The sequence below is a fragment of the Antedon mediterranea genome, chromosome 1 (genome assembly GCF_964355755.1).
Source record: "Antedon mediterranea chromosome 1, ecAntMedi1.1, whole genome shotgun sequence".
Classification (NCBI taxonomy): domain Eukaryota; kingdom Metazoa; phylum Echinodermata; class Crinoidea; order Comatulida; family Antedonidae; genus Antedon; species Antedon mediterranea.
In genome coordinates this window covers 37,112,669-37,129,875 of record NC_092670.1, presented here as the reverse complement: position 1 = coordinate 37,129,875, position 17,207 = coordinate 37,112,669, and the positions used below count along the sequence as shown (strand labels likewise).

General features: G+C 34.2%; 2 protein-coding genes across 3 annotated transcripts; both read left to right on the top strand.

Moving 5' to 3' along the window:
• Positions 1-219: 219 nt before the first annotated feature.
• On the top strand, positions 220-6,947 carry LOC140049791 (ovochymase-like). Of its 2 annotated transcripts, none has more exons than XM_072094746.1 (14): positions 220-309; positions 784-1,182; positions 1,382-1,441; positions 1,738-1,865; positions 2,099-2,163; positions 2,455-2,627; positions 3,127-3,210; positions 3,511-3,858; positions 4,100-4,414; positions 4,630-4,786; positions 5,020-5,252; positions 5,729-5,820; positions 5,903-6,086; positions 6,462-6,947. In XM_072094746.1, exons 1-14 carry the CDS (start codon positions 306-308, stop codon positions 6,827-6,829), a joined length of 2,610 nt encoding a protein of 869 aa, XP_071950847.1. In that variant the 5' UTR covers positions 220-305; the 3' UTR covers positions 6,830-6,947. The 2 variants fall into 2 exon arrangements, with proteins under 2 accessions (XP_071950847.1, XP_071950841.1); XM_072094740.1 differs by having other exon boundaries at positions 4,100-4,465.
• Positions 6,948-10,948: 4,001 nt separating this feature from the next.
• LOC140044779 (trypsin 3A1-like) lies at positions 10,949-14,082 on the top strand. Its single transcript, XM_072089438.1, has 5 exons — positions 10,949-11,024; positions 11,307-11,484; positions 11,807-12,066; positions 12,662-12,804; positions 13,512-14,082. The coding sequence occupies exons 1-5, from the start codon at positions 10,949-10,951 to the stop codon at positions 13,674-13,676; spliced, it is 822 nt and encodes a 273-aa protein (XP_071945539.1). The 3' UTR covers positions 13,677-14,082.
• Positions 14,083-17,207: the final 3,125 nt, after the last annotated feature.

Below are 17,207 nucleotides of genomic sequence, written 5' to 3'. Positions count from 1 at the left end.
TGGCGCTATACAATTTAACAGTTGCTCACTTTCTGCTCCTGGATGCGCCGGCGCACAAATCATCCAGCTGTGCTATTATTTCACTATTGTTAAAATCGATATAATTTTTTGCGCATATTGAATGATAAAAAATAGGCGTTACAAAATTTCGTGTTATAAATTGATTGATCTATTGTAGTATAATTGAAATTGGTATCGGGTCCTCCCATCGGAATCATGGCCGCAGATGATTAAATTACAGTAGGCCTATAATCATAACGTTGATATATTACATGCATCTATATGATCTGTAAGTTTGTTTTATTATGTGTAAGTTACGAAATGTTTTATTCATATTTTCTTTTTATTAAAATGTATGGGGCTTTTTCATAAAGTAGGAACTGCATAACGGTTCGTAAATTAAATTTAGTGTGTATGGTAGGCCTACACAGATGGGGTGTATACAAATGATCTGGTTGGTGTACCACGAACTATTTGTTACGATATTCAAATCTCTACGCTAAGTAGGAAAAAATCCTATTTACCTTGATTTTCCGGTTTTGTATTATTTATTGTTGTACAGTATATATGGAATATTTATTCTGAAATGAAGTGATTAAATCAAAAATTATAGGGTAATTGGCGATAACTACAACATTGACGTACGATGGTGACGTCAAACAATATACACGAATGTCAGTTTAGTAGCTGTATGGAAATGACAACTCTAAAAGTGGGATGATGATTGTTATTAAACCTTCTTGTTTTGTATACATTTCGCAAGCTTTATATTCTAATTTACAGCCTATAACTTTAATGCGAGGCCGACATGGCACGATAGGCGAGGATATCCACCTGCCCCCTTTCCATATCGAGATGCACCTCGTCCGATACCAAGTTCAACCCTATCCAGTAACAACAACACAACGCCGCAATACCAGGAACCTGTATATCCATCACAACAGAGAGACGATATCAAAAACATAAGACCAAACAAGCACATTAATAAAAACAATCGCTCTATACAATCTAATAAAGGCAAACTAAAGATACAGAAAACGAAGCATGTCCTACAGCGGAGACACGCAGCTACGCCAATGCTTAGCGGGAGGACCATCCTAATTACACACTCTCTACTGATGGCCTTATTTTGGATAACATTAGCTGGTCTAATTGCATTTGGTTTATACATGTATGTATACGGTAAGACGATTTTTTCTAATATATAGAACTGGCCACTTGTTTGAACGACTTACACAATATATCTACTATGTGGAACGAATAGGTCATTCCTCCTGCTACACTTATAACAATCATAATTTTAGCTGGAATAATGTGTTATATTTACTAATCAACACTCCTACATTTTAAACATTTGACATCCAAACCATTTTCATTACAGTTTTTGATTTTGATGACTCAACCACCGGTGACCAAACACCTACCGAAGTTGAACAGTTAGGTATGTTTTATAACTATCAAGATTGTAAATCAAGAATTTCCTATAAGCCCATTTATTTACAGGTTACAGCACAAAATCAGAGGTCACACTGACAAATTAACTTCTACTAATATTAACAGTAACTAACTTATGTCTAACTATATATTAATTATAAAACTCATCTCATATAGTAACACACCACGAATACTAGTACAGTACAAGTACAACAGTAACAGTATCGTATAAAAAGAAATAGTAAGAAAGTAGGCCAACTCTTACAGCCGTATCAATATTATTCAAATGTTATTTTTAATTAGTTTCTAGAAACTTTGACGGTTCATTTTCACTTCTGACAATAAATGGATCTATAGCAAATTTTCAACAGGTCTTTAATGATCCAAATTCAGAGGAATTCCGGGAGTTAGCAAACGATATTGAAGCCTCAGTGAGTAAATCTGATTTTAGTTACTCTTTTGAAATATTGAAAAAAAAGAAGAAAAAACATAAAAAAAAATTTTTTTATAAACTAGTTACTCTATACTGATACTACCGCAGTAAATATTTCCGTAAAAATTGTGTTATAATCATCATAATCATATTTATTGTTATATCTTTCAAGTTAAACTTTTCCATTATATTTAATAAGGTTACGTAATCTTTTCACGATTTTCCCCATAGCTTGATGAAGTTTACATGTCACTTGAAAATGTGACATATGTTGGATCGTCTGTCACCGAATTTCGGTATGTTACTAGTTTTGTAAATAGTAAAATATAAAAATTAAGAAAAACATTTGTTTAATATCCAGATTCCGAACGAATTACAAAATGATGTTTATTGGGCCTAAATACAAAATGACAAAGTTAAAAAATCTGTGTCTTATTGTATATTTATATTTGATATGGGCGTGTGCATGACCATTTTTTTATTACAGTATTGTTTGTGTTTACATTTATGCACATGCTGCAATGAAATGCGTGTTTACTGATTCAAGTCTTTAATCATGAGCGTGAATTCATTAATCATATTTCTAGTGGTGGAAGCATCGTAGCAAACTTCATTTTGACGTTCAATACGCCCAAGAACTATAGGACAGACTTTGAAAATGAACTGAAGACAAGTCTGATTGATGCAATAGAAGGAACTGGTTCAACTGATAACGACTTTCTACGTGGTGGAGATAGGGATACGGTTGTCATTTCTGAAGGTAGGCCTATGGCATATCTGTCGGGTTTGGTTAGATTTAATGTAGGCCTCCTATGGCATAGCCTATCTGTCGGGTTTGGTTAGATTTAATGTAGGCCTATGGCATAGCCTATCTGTCGGGTTTGGTTAGATTTAATGTAGGCATATGGCATAGCCTATCTGTCAGGTTTGGTTAGATTTAATGTAGGCCTATGGCATAGCCTATCTGTCGGGTTTGGTTAGATTTAATGTAGGCCTACACTGTTTGGAAATGCACTCTTCCACACTATTCTTTAACTGTTTAAAGAAATGTTCAATAAAGAAACAAACAATTTCTGGATGTCTGTGGGTACTTACTTTCTAACTTCAAAGCAATAGTTTAGAATAGATGTCTATATTCAAGAAAGCTCATAAACACAAGTCACTCATATGCCTGGATTTTTAGACTTTATATTGTTTTAATTTTACCTATAAAATTATGTAATTTACTACGAAGATATTAAGTAACACACCTTTTTTAGTAATTGGAACATATACACCGCCGCCTATGCAAGAAACAACATCAATGACGATACAGCAACCAACAGCAACTGCAGAGGAATATGGTAAGATCTGTTTTATCAATATGAATTTTAACATTATAGTGTGTTAAGTTAACCATAGTTTATAGAAAAACGTAGGGTACGTCTTATTGTTTTTTTTTATAGGGAAAACCATCCTAAACGATTTATCCTAGAAGATGTACGTTTGCTTCATATCTCTTTTCCAGACTATAATATCCTTAACAGAAAAAATTCTGTGGAAAATATTAACGATTTAAGTTTTCTTATCTCAAACCAAGTCTGCTGAGTAACCATTTTGCTTTTAAAGAGTATTAATCAATGTATCTGTTTCACCTAAAACAGATCCTTACTGTGGAAACCTAAATATAAAATTGGATTCAGAAAATCCAAGTTTTCAACTTCGATCATACAATTACCCAGATCTTAACAACAACGTCAATTGTACTTGGTTGATAACATCTCCACAGTATACTACAATTTATATTGAATTTAACGACTTTGGTACATTGAACGAGACAGAGTTCATACGTATAGCTGACAGTAGCAATAGTTCTATTCTTCAAAGTGTAATATTTGAATATAGTGGTGACCAAATTCCTGCAGGATTATTTAAGTCATCGGAAAATGTAATTTGGATTGAATTTAAGGGAAATGTTGGTTCTAGAGGATTCAGTATGGATATCCATTACAGTAAGTACCCATTTAAATTCAACTTTGATTCGTCTTTTACTGAAAAGCAGATTAATACATTCTGTGAATTGCTAAACATCAACGCTTTATATAATATACTTACTTAGTGCATACTTAATACCTATGCTTAATGCCGTTCCTCCACCGTTCCTAAAATCATAAGATTGCTACGGTAAAAAACATTTGCTGTAGCCAACAATAATAAGAGTGTTTTTATTTTCAATTCTATATTTCTAATTAGACATAGGTTGTGGGAGTAACGTCATATTAAGTACAATTTATGAGCCAGTAAGTATTACGTCACTCGGATACCCGGATGGTCTTGCCGTACCATTTCATTGTGCATGGTCAGTAATTTCACCGCATGAAACAAAAATAACAGTAGCCATTCACGATTTTGATGTCATCTTTCCAACGGACTGGGTTCAAATCGGTAACGGACTCAATCGATCAAATTCAGACAACGTCATATTTGAGCACAGTGGTCAAGGAGTTGAATTGAGAAAATATGTGTCTGATTCCAATGCATTGTGGGTATCATATGTGTCACCTGAAGGTACTGGTCAGAGGGGATTTAACATCACTGTTGAATATGGGCCATTGCATGGTATAGTACAACTCTATCTTAATAAAAAGAAATCTATTTGTACTCAAATACCTTCCACTGTTATTAACTCCTTAAAGAGAAACTTTAGATACAGATGTAGGCCTATGATTAAGAAGATCAACCTAAACCTTACAGTTAAATACCAGTAAATGTTATTTTGTTAGAATGTGGAGCGACGTCAATGACAGATAGTTCAGACTTTCACTGGCCATGGGTAGTTGCATTGGGGGCTGATGAAGATGTTTTACCGAGCTACACGTGCATGGCCGTGCTTACCGATAAACGATGGCTACTCACAACTTCCGAATGTCTTGAAAATATGTAGGTACATTCACACTAGGTAGTGAAAATGAAGACGAGAATTTACTGAAATTTGAAATTTTTCTGACGATGACAAGGTGATGATAACATTGATAATAGAATGTGATGGCTTGGATATTCCATTCTGTAAATGGCTTCCCACTGTTGAGTGTGGATTGAAAAAAAAGCGACAGAATAGCGATACAGAACAACATTAAATAATGTAATTATATTGATTCCTTTATCTGAAATAGATTGTCTGAGAAATTTCTAACAGCGACAATAAATGGCAGTACGAATGGGATCGAAGTTGTAGTTGATGACTTCGCCTTTTATCCCGACTCCAACTCTACCTTTAACGATGATCTAGCCATAATTCGTTTAGAGCAAAACGTATCATTTTCTGAACAAGTTAGACACATCTGCTACCCGACGCCTAACACAGTATATGAACGTTGTCTAATTGTCGGTTCGAATGACTCAATAGGTACGTTGTTTGTTTAAATTGTTATTTCTGTGTCTGGTCTACATAAAATGTACCGGTATGTGTACATTGTATAGTTTAGAAATTGTTCGGTTCCAGTAGTCAGTCTGATATGGCCAAGATTTTGTTTTCTCTTTTGTGGCGTTTATTAATTTCATCTTCAACAGATCAATACAAAAATGTAATAATAATAACTATTCCATTGTTATTCTATTTTGTTTGTTTGGGGTTTTTTTTGCTTATATTTTCTTCAATTTAATCAATGTTATGTTCTTAGAATCTGTACGTTAATATTTCTTTTCTGTTATATCCACCATTTTTCATAATTTTCTAATATTTTGTTGTTCTATAATGATATGGCCAAGAGTTTATAGATTCAAAGGACGTCATCGCTGTGGCCACAGGCTTGACTGTTACACTATTTTTATCTAATATAGAAAGACACGTTATTGTGAATTAGTTTTCGTTTTTATTGGTAGAAATTGATCCGGATTCCGTCGAAGAATGTTCAGATGTCTATTCGACTGACTTATGTATTGTAATTCCTGAAAGCCTTGATACAACTTGTCAGGTATAGATATTATAATGACTATAGAAGCTATGTCACATAAAAAAATAATCGGCAATACTTATAAAACAATCTGTTTTTACAGGAACTCAACGGAACACAGTTGATTTGTAGCGATGAAGATGGATATTGGGGTATTGTCGGTATTGCAGGCAACGGATCTAGATGTTCACAAATAAGTGATCAGATCTTAAAATTCACAAACGTGTCTTTGTATATGGAATGGGTCCATAGTGCTACAAGAAACTGGGACCAATACGACACTATAAGTACGTATACATTTTCTTTGGTGTTTTTTTAGCATGTTCTATCTGATACACAGATTACGCCAAGAACAATTGCACCCGATAAACCACTTTGCAAAACTATAAATATTTTTATGCTCTAACTGAACCATACTCTCTCTAACATCAACAATCGAGTAACGGTCAGAAGTCGTTCAAAGTTGTATACAAGCTAGACTAGAAGTATCTAGTACTCTAATACAAGCCAGAAACGTTATCAAGTTTTGCTTCTTTTATAAAACATAAAAAAAAAAAATCAAAAACATCTGTTATGGCACAATTTGAAAGAGTACCATTGTTTATAGTATACTGTATGAAATTAAAGGTTACCAAAATACATTTTTTTATAATTTACTTTAGAAGTGAAGTGTGGAAAACCTGTCTACGAACTTGACATTACTGAACAAATATTATCATCTCCAAATTATCCCTCCAATTATCCCCTGTACTTCTCTTGTGATTGGACAGTATTAGCACCAGAAAACTACCGCGTGCTGCTACGCATAACTGATTTGATGACGCAATTTTGCTGTGATCACGTGACGTTGTTTGATAGTGATTCTTCTAATATTGTATTATCTGGTGATATTGATAGTAAAACTTTAGTTTCTAGCGGAAATCACGTGACGATTACGTTTCACACTAATAAGCACGTGACCGAAAGGGGGTTTTCAATGAGTATGGTGGCAATAGCTGATAACGATGCAACAGAGTATGATGGTTTCTAACAAAATAACATTATTTATATTGAAGAAAATGTTTGATCAGATCAGATCGTAATAGGCCTATATGTGTACGAATAATGGACAGTGACTACATTTTATGCTTCCTAAAAACACCGTACACGGGGATTTTGTTTAAAGCTTTATGTACTTTTGCATTCATTGCTAAACTTTGCAATAAAAGTAAAATAAATAAGTAAATGTGTTTGTTGTATACATTTTTACTAAATTTATTACAAAGAAATGTCAACAAACAAGTAAAATCCTAGATAATAGATAATAATGTGCAGTATATCCAGTTGGTGCAGAACCGTACACTGCTTCTTATAATACTTAATCTTTCACGTGTTACATCGAATAGGTCTACGCTGCTTCTCATAGAATACCTGGTCCTCGCATGTTACACGCGATGGCAGATAGTATAAAGATGAGTTACATATAGTATATAGAGTTGGTTTATTTTTATAATACTTGCAGGTCCTTGCTTGTTACATGCGATGGAAGATGATATTTTAAATATAAGAGCTATACATGCAGTATATCGAGTAGGTCTACACTGTTCTTGTTAAAACACAGATAGTCCTCGCGTGTTGCATGCGATGGAAGATAGTATGAAATATAGAGCTACATATGCATGCATTATCGGGATGGTACACTGCTTCTTTTTATAATACCTGATCCTCTCTTGTTACACGCGATGTAATAAAGGACATTGAAGACATCAATAAGCTATATAAATATTCGGTATATTGAGAGGTCTATATTGCTTATGTCCTGGTCCTCGCGTGTAATACAATGGAACGGGTTAGTAACACCACGGTGGTGGGTCCATTTATAGGCAAAGTCAAAAATCAAATATATTTTATGCCTTAGCCATCATGATACGATATTTTTAGAATTAACGTATTGTATTTTCCGATTAATCTTTTACAGAAACAAAAAAATCCAATGTAAATCGACTTTTTCTATTGAAAGTAATCGACCCAGTATTGACTAACAGGAATGTTTCAAAATAACAGAACACTATGTATAATACAATTAATTGATTTCAATATATTTGATTGGGTATCTCGATCGTTATAATTATTTTTGTACCATATGGATAGTTGAACCCTTAGATACAATGCAGATTAGGCCCACTGAGGATTTTTGCTGAACCATTGGTCAAAGAGGTGTCGGTTATAATGATTATACAAAAATGGACGTGCTTAGAAGCGGATTAAAAATCATTCGTTCTGATATTTGCTTACTTACTCCGGGATGCTTTGGCAGCGAGTTTGTGTAAGTATAACGAATATCCTTACAGTACCAAGGTAAGAGCACACTTTCTATTTTCCTTGGCAATACTTGTATAAGTGTCTTTCATCTAGCGTTACTTAGTTTCGGATACTTTTGGCTATGTTTTATATTGTATAAAGATATTTCCATAAATTGCATAACATATGTACACAAGTAACAAAATGAGAATGAAAGTTTAACATTAACAGAAAAAAAACCAGCTCCAATATTATAATAAGTAGAAGCTGAGGTAAAATCTCTCTCTGCAAAAATACTTCTTACAAAGTGTCTCACAAAATCGAGATAATTACACATTTTTACAGAATTACATTTCGTTTTACTTAACTATTTTATAGCTTTAAAAAAGTAGCATGTCGGGAGGAACACGCCAGGATACTCATGGCTATCCACCACGACCTTTCCCGTACCGGGAATCACCCCCACGCGGGAAAACACGAAAGTCAAAAGTTCCTGCTTCTGCAGGTCACGTTGAGTTAGCAGCGATGTCATCCAACTCGTCTACTAGTGTGTATGTTGTGGACGGAACTAAGAGAAACTCCAAAAGAACAAATTTGAATGGGAAAGGAAAAGACAAAGAACAATCATCAAATTCTTGCACACTTGTTAAAATCTTACTATTGATTTTATTTTGGATGGCGGTGGCATCAATTATTTTCGCTATCATTTACTTTATATGTGAGTATTATTCAAAGAAGTAGTACATGTACTTTTATCGATTAATATTTCTTATCTGCTTTTTCTATAGATTTAGAAAGTTGTAAGTAGGCCTATGCCAAACAATACACGAAATGACACGACATGACATGAATCGTCCAATCACAATATATGTTTATTTTATTTATATTTATTTTATTGACGTTACAGTGACAGAGATAAATAATGATCAGGAGCAGGAAACAGCAGATTCTCAAGGTACGTACCGTTAATTATTATAGGGCCTACCGAATGGATGTAAAAATAAATCGATATTTGCCTCTACCTATATATTATATTTATTAATTTTTTTTTTTACCATATTTAATGCGGGTGATCCATCCAGCAATTGCTGATCATTAGGGACCCTTATAGGTTCACAAGACAAACATATACACAAGATGCTCCCCATAAACAAAGTCTTATTATAAGTCTTTGGGAGTGGATTTGTAATTTTGTCCTTAGAAAAAATACTGACATGTGACGGGACTTGAACGTAGGACCCTTGGAGTGGTACGGTAGCTCAGCATCATAACCACAAAGCCAAAACTCTACTGTATTCACTTTATAAGTACAATAACATAAATATACAACGAAGAGTCATAACTATATTATGTCTTTCATGGAACCGTTATTGACGATACTTGGTTTTCAACATTGTAACGGTTATTTTTTTAGATCTTCAAGTCTTTTCTGGATCTTTTACATTTCCTCAGTTAGAATTCGATACCGCCCTCAACGATAGATCCTCAAGCGAATACCAACAGCTATCAAATGACGTCACTCAATCTGTAAGATTTTATATAATCAAATTTAGATGAAGAATCTTACTTATTAAGAACCCGATAAACTGCAAAATTTGAGAGTAGGCCTACCTATCGAACAAATGAAAACACTTGTAAACTTACAAAAGTTCGTTCACACAACCACAAAAATTTCTTTTGAGGTCAAATGTCATATGAATAATCCGAGCCATCTTTTGTATGTTTCAATGGGTTCTTTTAAAACTTTACAACTATCTTTGCAGCTTGATAATTTATACTCGGATAGTTCGTTATCTAGCAACTACATAGGGTCAGAAGTGATTGCATTTAGGTGAGTTCTAACGACGTTATTACTTAAAAAGCGTCAGCTAAAATATACACCACATTGAAAGCAGTTGGTGTAGTAATACCCATCTCAGTTACCGGGAAATAAAAACAAATAAAATATCTTTAAAGCTTTCTTATTTTATTAGCTTTCTTGTATATTAACTATTTAGTTCCATTTTTTTTTAGTCAAGGAAGTATTATAGTTGATTACATTTTACACTTCCGTGCCCAACTTTCTGTTGCTGAAGACGGGACAACATTTTCCGAAGGTGACGTCAGAGAGATTCTTCAAAACGAGGCCGAAGAAGGGGAAACTTCATTTTTGTCTGACGTAGATCCAGAAAGTATAGTAATCGTAGAAGGTGATTCGACAACAATAATATTTAAACAACGCGCTAGATACCATCAGATGCATACTAGCATTGATTGCATTTTTAGTAAGTTTGAATTAAACTGATTTTGTATATAACAATGTTTCTGTTTTCTTTCCATTATTATTTTAGGAGAAACAACACCACAAACTATAACAACTGATGCTAATACATTTACTGAACGACAAACTACAACTACCGAAACAACAACTACCGAAAGACCAGCTACAACTGTCGAAACAACAACTACCGAAAGACCAGCTACAACTGTCGAAACAACAACTACCAACAGACCAACTACAACTGTCGAAACAACAACTACCAACAGACCAATTACAACTGTCGAAACGACAACTACCAACAGACCAACTACAACTACCGCAACAACAACAACTACCAACAGACCAACTACAACTACCGCAACAACAACAACTACCAACAGACCAACTACAACTACCGCAACAACAACTACCAAAATACCAACTACAACTGTCGAAACAACAACTACCAACAGACCAACTACAACTGTCGAAACAACAACTACCAACAGACCAATTACAACTGTCGAAACAACAACTACCAAAAGACCAACTACAACTATCAAAACAACAACAACTAAGGAAACCACAACTACCAAAAGACCAAAGACAACTGCCGAAACAACTACAGTAATGCCAACTACAACTACCGATAGACCAACTACAAATACCGATAGACCAACTACAAATACCGATAGACCAATTGCAGGTATATAACATCCAATTGCAACTTTTGTTTGGCTTTGAAAGGCATCATATCATTAGTTCGGGTGCTCATTTGTGCACACTTGCAACACCATTCGAAATCGTCCACATTCAGGCACACTTTGAATTTGATGGTATTATTTTACTCGATGTCTTTCCTCAGTGTTTAGGCCTAATTAGATAAAATATACATTTTCAACACACAGTAAAAGGACCATCTTACACGTCTACGTCTACAATAATAATATTATACAAATAAAACAAATTAACTATAAAAAAAAAATAGGTTGTGGACAAACAAGTGTATCAAATCAGAAAATTCAACGTATCGTCGGAGGAGTTGTGGCAGAGAGGGGTGATTGGCCATGGCTGGTTTCATTACAGAAAAACGGTGCACAATTTTGTGGAGCGGCAATCATAGATAACTATTGGATATTAACAGCTGCTCACTGCTTATATGAAATGTAAGTACTAATAAATATGTAATCCAGTATTTAAAGTAAAGTTGTTCACTTTTTGTCAGTACTATCATATTAACTTACTTACTTGTAGCCGAAAAAAAGCAAAGTAGAATTCCGTGATAAAAGCTATGCAAAGCTTGTAAGCCTCTCTTGCGTAAAATCTTCATCTCTCGTGTAGGGTTTGAATTTTAGTGGGTGGCTGCTCAGTGCATGTTTGAGCCTTGTTTGAAATTTAATTGATTTTAATGAAACAACTGATTCCGGTAAAGAGTTCGACAGTATAAGGGCCTTGGTCATAACCTGTACTTGTCTCTGCTTCTTACAGCGACTACAGACAAATCAGAGTGTATGCCAATTCTACAGAGTTAAATCATTCAGATGGCTACACCATCCAAATTGCTGGCGTCTACTTGCATCCTGACTATAATGATGATATAACCGATTATGATCTTGCATTAATGAGACTGCGTACTAACTTGGTTTATTCTGAAACCGTTGCTCCTATTTGCCTGGAGACTTTCCAACTTGCCGACTTATATCTTGAAGACTGCGTTATAGCTGGTTGGGGTTATGTTGAGCCAAGTGGTAAGTCATAACGCTTCCAATGTTATTTAGATGTTGGCCTAGTAGTAGTTTTTCTGGCATAGGCATAATAATGTCATTAACACAGAGTCAGAAACAGACCAACCCGGACAACATAACATTTTTGTGGCCCTTATTTCTTCTCTGTAGTGTTTATATTATGTATCTCAGTATCCTTATTTCACTTTCATAAAAACTTTAAAACCAATTCACTAAGGCAAATCAAAATCCGTAGCGGTCAAAAAGCTGGATTGAGGAATTTTTTTATAAAAGAACTTTAATTTAAAACATCAAATAAAATAATTTCATACAAATAATCAAAAAAAAAAATTAGCAAATTGAAAACGTTCGCAACTAGCGTCGGAGGTGAAAATCCAAGAGAATCAAAAGATGGGAGACTTGGAAATTATAAGAATTTAGCAGACTAGTAAAATATGGAAGTGGTCTATTCTTATATCTTGATGATGTGACACAAAAATGTCCATATTTTGTTGGACATAAGGCTTTCCATGTATCAAGATATATCGTTTCAGGTTTTATTGCAGTGTTCTTTTAATAGATTTATTTTTTGAGATGTTTCTGTTATTGAATTACAAAGGTGAAATAAGTCCCCAGTTGCTTGAGGCTCGAGTACCAGTGATCCCATCTCATGTGTGTGCCGCATATTATGCTACAAGTAACTACTACACAGAGAGAATGTTGTGTGCCGGATATGAAGAAGGAGGCATTGACAGTTGTAATGTAAGTACCAATCAATCCAGTTAGAGCTTTGTGCACTTTCTTCATCCCCTGAAGAATAACTTTTTCCTGAATAACATGTGCACTTTCTAAATCTTGTCCAAGCTAGATTAGGCCAATCTAGAGCATAATCTATAATAGACTAGTACCATACTTCATAAGGGCGCGTGGCGCATTGTGTTGGACATTCGACTACTGATCGAGATCGAGTTTCGAATCCAACTCTCTCCGCATTGCTTGTATCCTTAAAGCTTGGTTCTCACTTGCGACGTAACGTAACGCAATCTACGCAACGTAAGAAAATGCCCTTCCAATCATTGTGTTTGCACCCACCTGCGTTAGATCAAACCTGCGATTTTTACAGCAATGGTGCGTCGTCGGTTCCCACTTGCGATTACGTAATGCATCACTTTGCGTCGATACGTCGTTGCGTTACGTTGTGTTGCGTTCTAGTGGGAACCACGCTTAAACAAGATACTTTACTTACGTTTGCCTCTCTCCACCCAGGTGAATAAATGGGAACCTAGTTAGATCAAGACACAACTTTGCATTATGCGAGTATGTTTCCGTACGTGTTTGATCCAAAAAAATTACTAGCGTAGTAATGTTCAGCGCTTAGAGGTTTCACAACATTAGGCGCTATATAAATCCAGGATATTATTATTATTATCAATGAAATATTCAAAACAAGTTAATGTTTTCTATTTTAGGGTGACAGTGGTGGACCGTTAATGTGTCCTTCTATTTATGGAATTTGGCAGGTTGTTGGCGTTACAAGTTGGGGTATAGGCTGCGCAGAACCTGAATACCCCGGTGTGTATGCAAATATATCCACTATGTCGTCATTTATTTATGAAACGATAAACAATTTCTGACGTCACGTATACGTTCGTATTGTGAGTGTAATGCAAAACATCTTTTCTGAACTGAGGAGGCTTGTTCCTCAAATCAGGGAAGATTTCAATTTTATCTTCCCTGTTCGAATCAATATAGTGTAAATGCTTTGAGAGGAAAAAGAAGTTTAGGTTGATATAGTTTTTTTAAATATGTTATCTTTTAATCATGTTAATTTAAGCGTAGTTCCCACTAGCGACACAATGTAACGCAGCGATGTTTTAACGCAAAGTGCTGTATTGCGTAATCACAAGTGGGAACCGACGACGCTTACAGTGCTGCAAACATGTAGATTTGATTTCAGGTACGGATAAACACAATTATCGGAAGGGCATTTTTTTACGTTGCGTAGGTTGCATTACGTTGCGTCGCTAGTGGGAACCAAGCTTGAAGTACGTAAACCCGTGCATCTTTAAACCACGGAGGAAATAATTTCCTCTATGCTTAAACCTCAAGCACACTTAGTATTTTAATAATATTTTATTATTTAAAAATACACTCAACAACATTTAAGCATTATGCCCTCAAAGTCAGCATTAATATAAAGCTAATACATCATGCTTATAGAAGCCCATATAAAATGAGCTTAATTAAAATTCATTATTAGCAATGGTTGTGGGTAATAAAAGCTTTATATCGTTTTAATGTTAAAAAACTGTATAAACGACTAAAGCCCTGATGTTTGGTTCCCACAAGCGACGCAACATATACGCAGCCTACGCAACGTAAGGAAATGCCCTTCCAATAATTGTGTTTGCCCCCGGCTGCGTGAATTCAAACCTGATATGTTTGCAGCATTGTTGGGTTGTCGGTTCCCACTTGTGATATTTTGCAATACAGCACTTTGCGTCGATACGTCGTTGCGTTGCGTCCTGGGTGGGAACTTTAAGCTTAAGTGAAAACATACGAGGGCAAAAAATCGCCACACGGCTGAAACCGATTTTACAAGCATAATTACATGATCTCTCTAAAAAATGGAGTTGAAAGAAAATATAACATTCAGGAACATTCAGAAGCTGTATAATTTGGATTGATAAAGTACAATTTGACTTCAATTTGTATTTAGATTAGATATATCTTACTGTATAATATAGCCTATATAGCCGGTACCATATGCGAAATTGATTTCTAACATTGAAGAGAACACTAAATTTGACTCAAATGGTAACGAGAACAATGGTAAGCTCACGCCGGCGATATTTTTTTTCGTACATGAGTTGGGATCCCCTCATGAAACGTCACCAAACAAACGCTTTTCACCGATCGCCGTCTGTTTAGTCTAATGGTATAGACTATGAATTTTGCGGTGTCGATGTCGATTTCCATGAGCAACTTTTACTTTATAGTAAGATAGAGATTAATTAGAGGGTTAGGTTAAGTTATATTTAGAAAGTAGGTCGGCTACCTTTCACATAAAGAAGTTCCCTTATATTATGTACGAAATCAAAATCGTATCCGCCTTATTTCCAAACACAATGCTTGATAAAATATCAAAAACAACATTTTCTAACAATGAACAGATATTTTAGCAAGTAGAAGTATTGTGAATAAATTGTATTTTGAGTACAACTATGTGTATATTATTTTTTATTAAAAAAGGTACAGTTAATTTCAAAATAATAAAATACAGACATTAAAATAATAGTCTGTTTAGGCGGCGTTTGCAGCACTGTTTTATTCTATTTCAATTGACGTTCGGTATAATAAAGTAAACGCTAATAGAACACACGATCAATCAATATATTTGTGTTGGACGAAATTATATTTTTCTGATGACATTGAAATAATCTAGTTAAATTAATTCTAAAATGGATTTCTTCAAAAGACCGTTTATGTAACATTACGTCATATATACTTATACTGTATTATCGATTGCACGCAATTGAAAGAAGCAACGATAATCTGCGCATGCTTGTTTCCGAGGCATTTGTTGTATACAGCACTAATGTATAGGCCTAACTATTTCTATTGACCTTCGAATACAAAGAAAAATTTAATATAGTACATGAGCACTTGTAATCAATACATTTCTGTTGCAAGACATTATATTTATTTTTCTGGGGACATTTAGGCTAAATAATCGAATTCAATTAGGCCTAATGCTAAAAATTGATTTGTTTAAAATACCGTTTATATATTCAATTCAATTCAATTTCTTTTTTTTTCTGAAACAATTCATCCATATCAACATGGACAAACAGAAAAAAGAAAATTCGCAAAATCTAAGCTTAAATATATAGGATACTTCTACATCTACAGTACAATTTTTAGTTATAAAGCATATGTTTGCAAACACACAAGCAACAATAATATTACAACTATTCAACATGAAACCATTTTCGCATATATACTCATTAAAAGATGGAACACCATGCTCAATACACATCATACTGGCACTACTGCCAGTTTGTTTGTTTCATTTATTTATTTTCAACACATTGAACAAAAAAGAACAGATACTTATACTTTAGAAAAAAAAAGAAGACAGTGTTTAAAGATGTATTGTCCCCTTGAGAAAAAAAATTGTTGAATATGCCATTTTAATATCATATAATAGTTATCCACTTTGATCAAAAATGGATCGAAAAAAAAATTATTTAACTGAAAAATTTAAAGCAAAATATAGTCAAATTGGCTGCCAGCCAATGTATTTTTGGTTGAATTTAACCATTTATTTTGTTTTTTTCAGGGTTTTTTCTACGCAAGTGATTAACTTGATTAAAACTACAAAATAACTTATTCAAAGTCTGATTAATTAATTAATCTTCATTTTTCATGTTTTTGCTTAAAATTACTTTAAGCATTGACCACCTGAAGGCAGTTGTCGACATGAGAGCTATCGTAAATGCGATTGGTAAGGAATAATAATAATACAGTACCGTATTAAAGAACAATGATCGCTTTTCATTCGAAAAGAGAAATTTATATTAAGTGTTTCCAATAGCATTGATGAAAGAAGTCGGTCTCAACCTTAACGATATTGTATTGCTATTTCGATTTGATAAATCACAAATGTATTGTGGGTTTATAAATTGAGGAGCACCTAATTTATCTCGTGAGGACAAACTAATTTGTATAATTATGAAATATCACGAAGAGCATATGCAGCCAGAAATATCTACAGTATTATCAATAAATGTACAGGCTAAAGATCCAAAAATAAAAGTCATGCTTTTATTCCTCATACGTTACAGTTAATTTCTATAATATGTAGCATTATAGGCCTACAATTGTAAATTGCAGTCAATTTGTTTGGCAACGATTCCTATACACTAGAATTTATATCAGAAAAATCAGTTTCTATGTGTACACGAGACTGTGATTATCGGACAAAAAGCTTGTGATTATCGGACAACAAGCTTGTGATTATCGGACAACAAGCTTGCTGTATCTCCACATACTATCTATTTATTTTAAGTATCATAGAAATATTTGGTAATACAGCATCTCATTTATATCACATGTGGTTCCTGTATCATGTAAGGTTAGTTTAAGGGTTAGGTTACTTCTAG

Coding starts and splice junctions, on each gene's coding strand:
- LOC140044779 (XM_072089438.1), top strand. CDS start 10,949: ATGCCAACTACAACTACCGATAGACCAACTACAAATACCGATAGACCA. Junction 11,025..11,306: donor TACCGATAGACCAATTGCAG/GTATATAACATC, acceptor AAAAAAAAATAG/GTTGTGGACAAACAAGTGTA. Junction 12,067..12,661: donor GGGTTATGTTGAGCCAAGTG/GTAAGTCATAAC, acceptor TGAATTACAAAG/GTGAAATAAGTCCCCAGTTG.
- LOC140049791 (XM_072094740.1), top strand. Junction 1,183..1,381: donor TTTATACATGTATGTATACG/GTAAGACGATTT, acceptor TTTTCATTACAG/TTTTTGATTTTGATGACTCA. Junction 1,442..1,737: donor TACCGAAGTTGAACAGTTAG/GTATGTTTTATA, acceptor ATTTTTAATTAG/TTTCTAGAAACTTTGACGGT.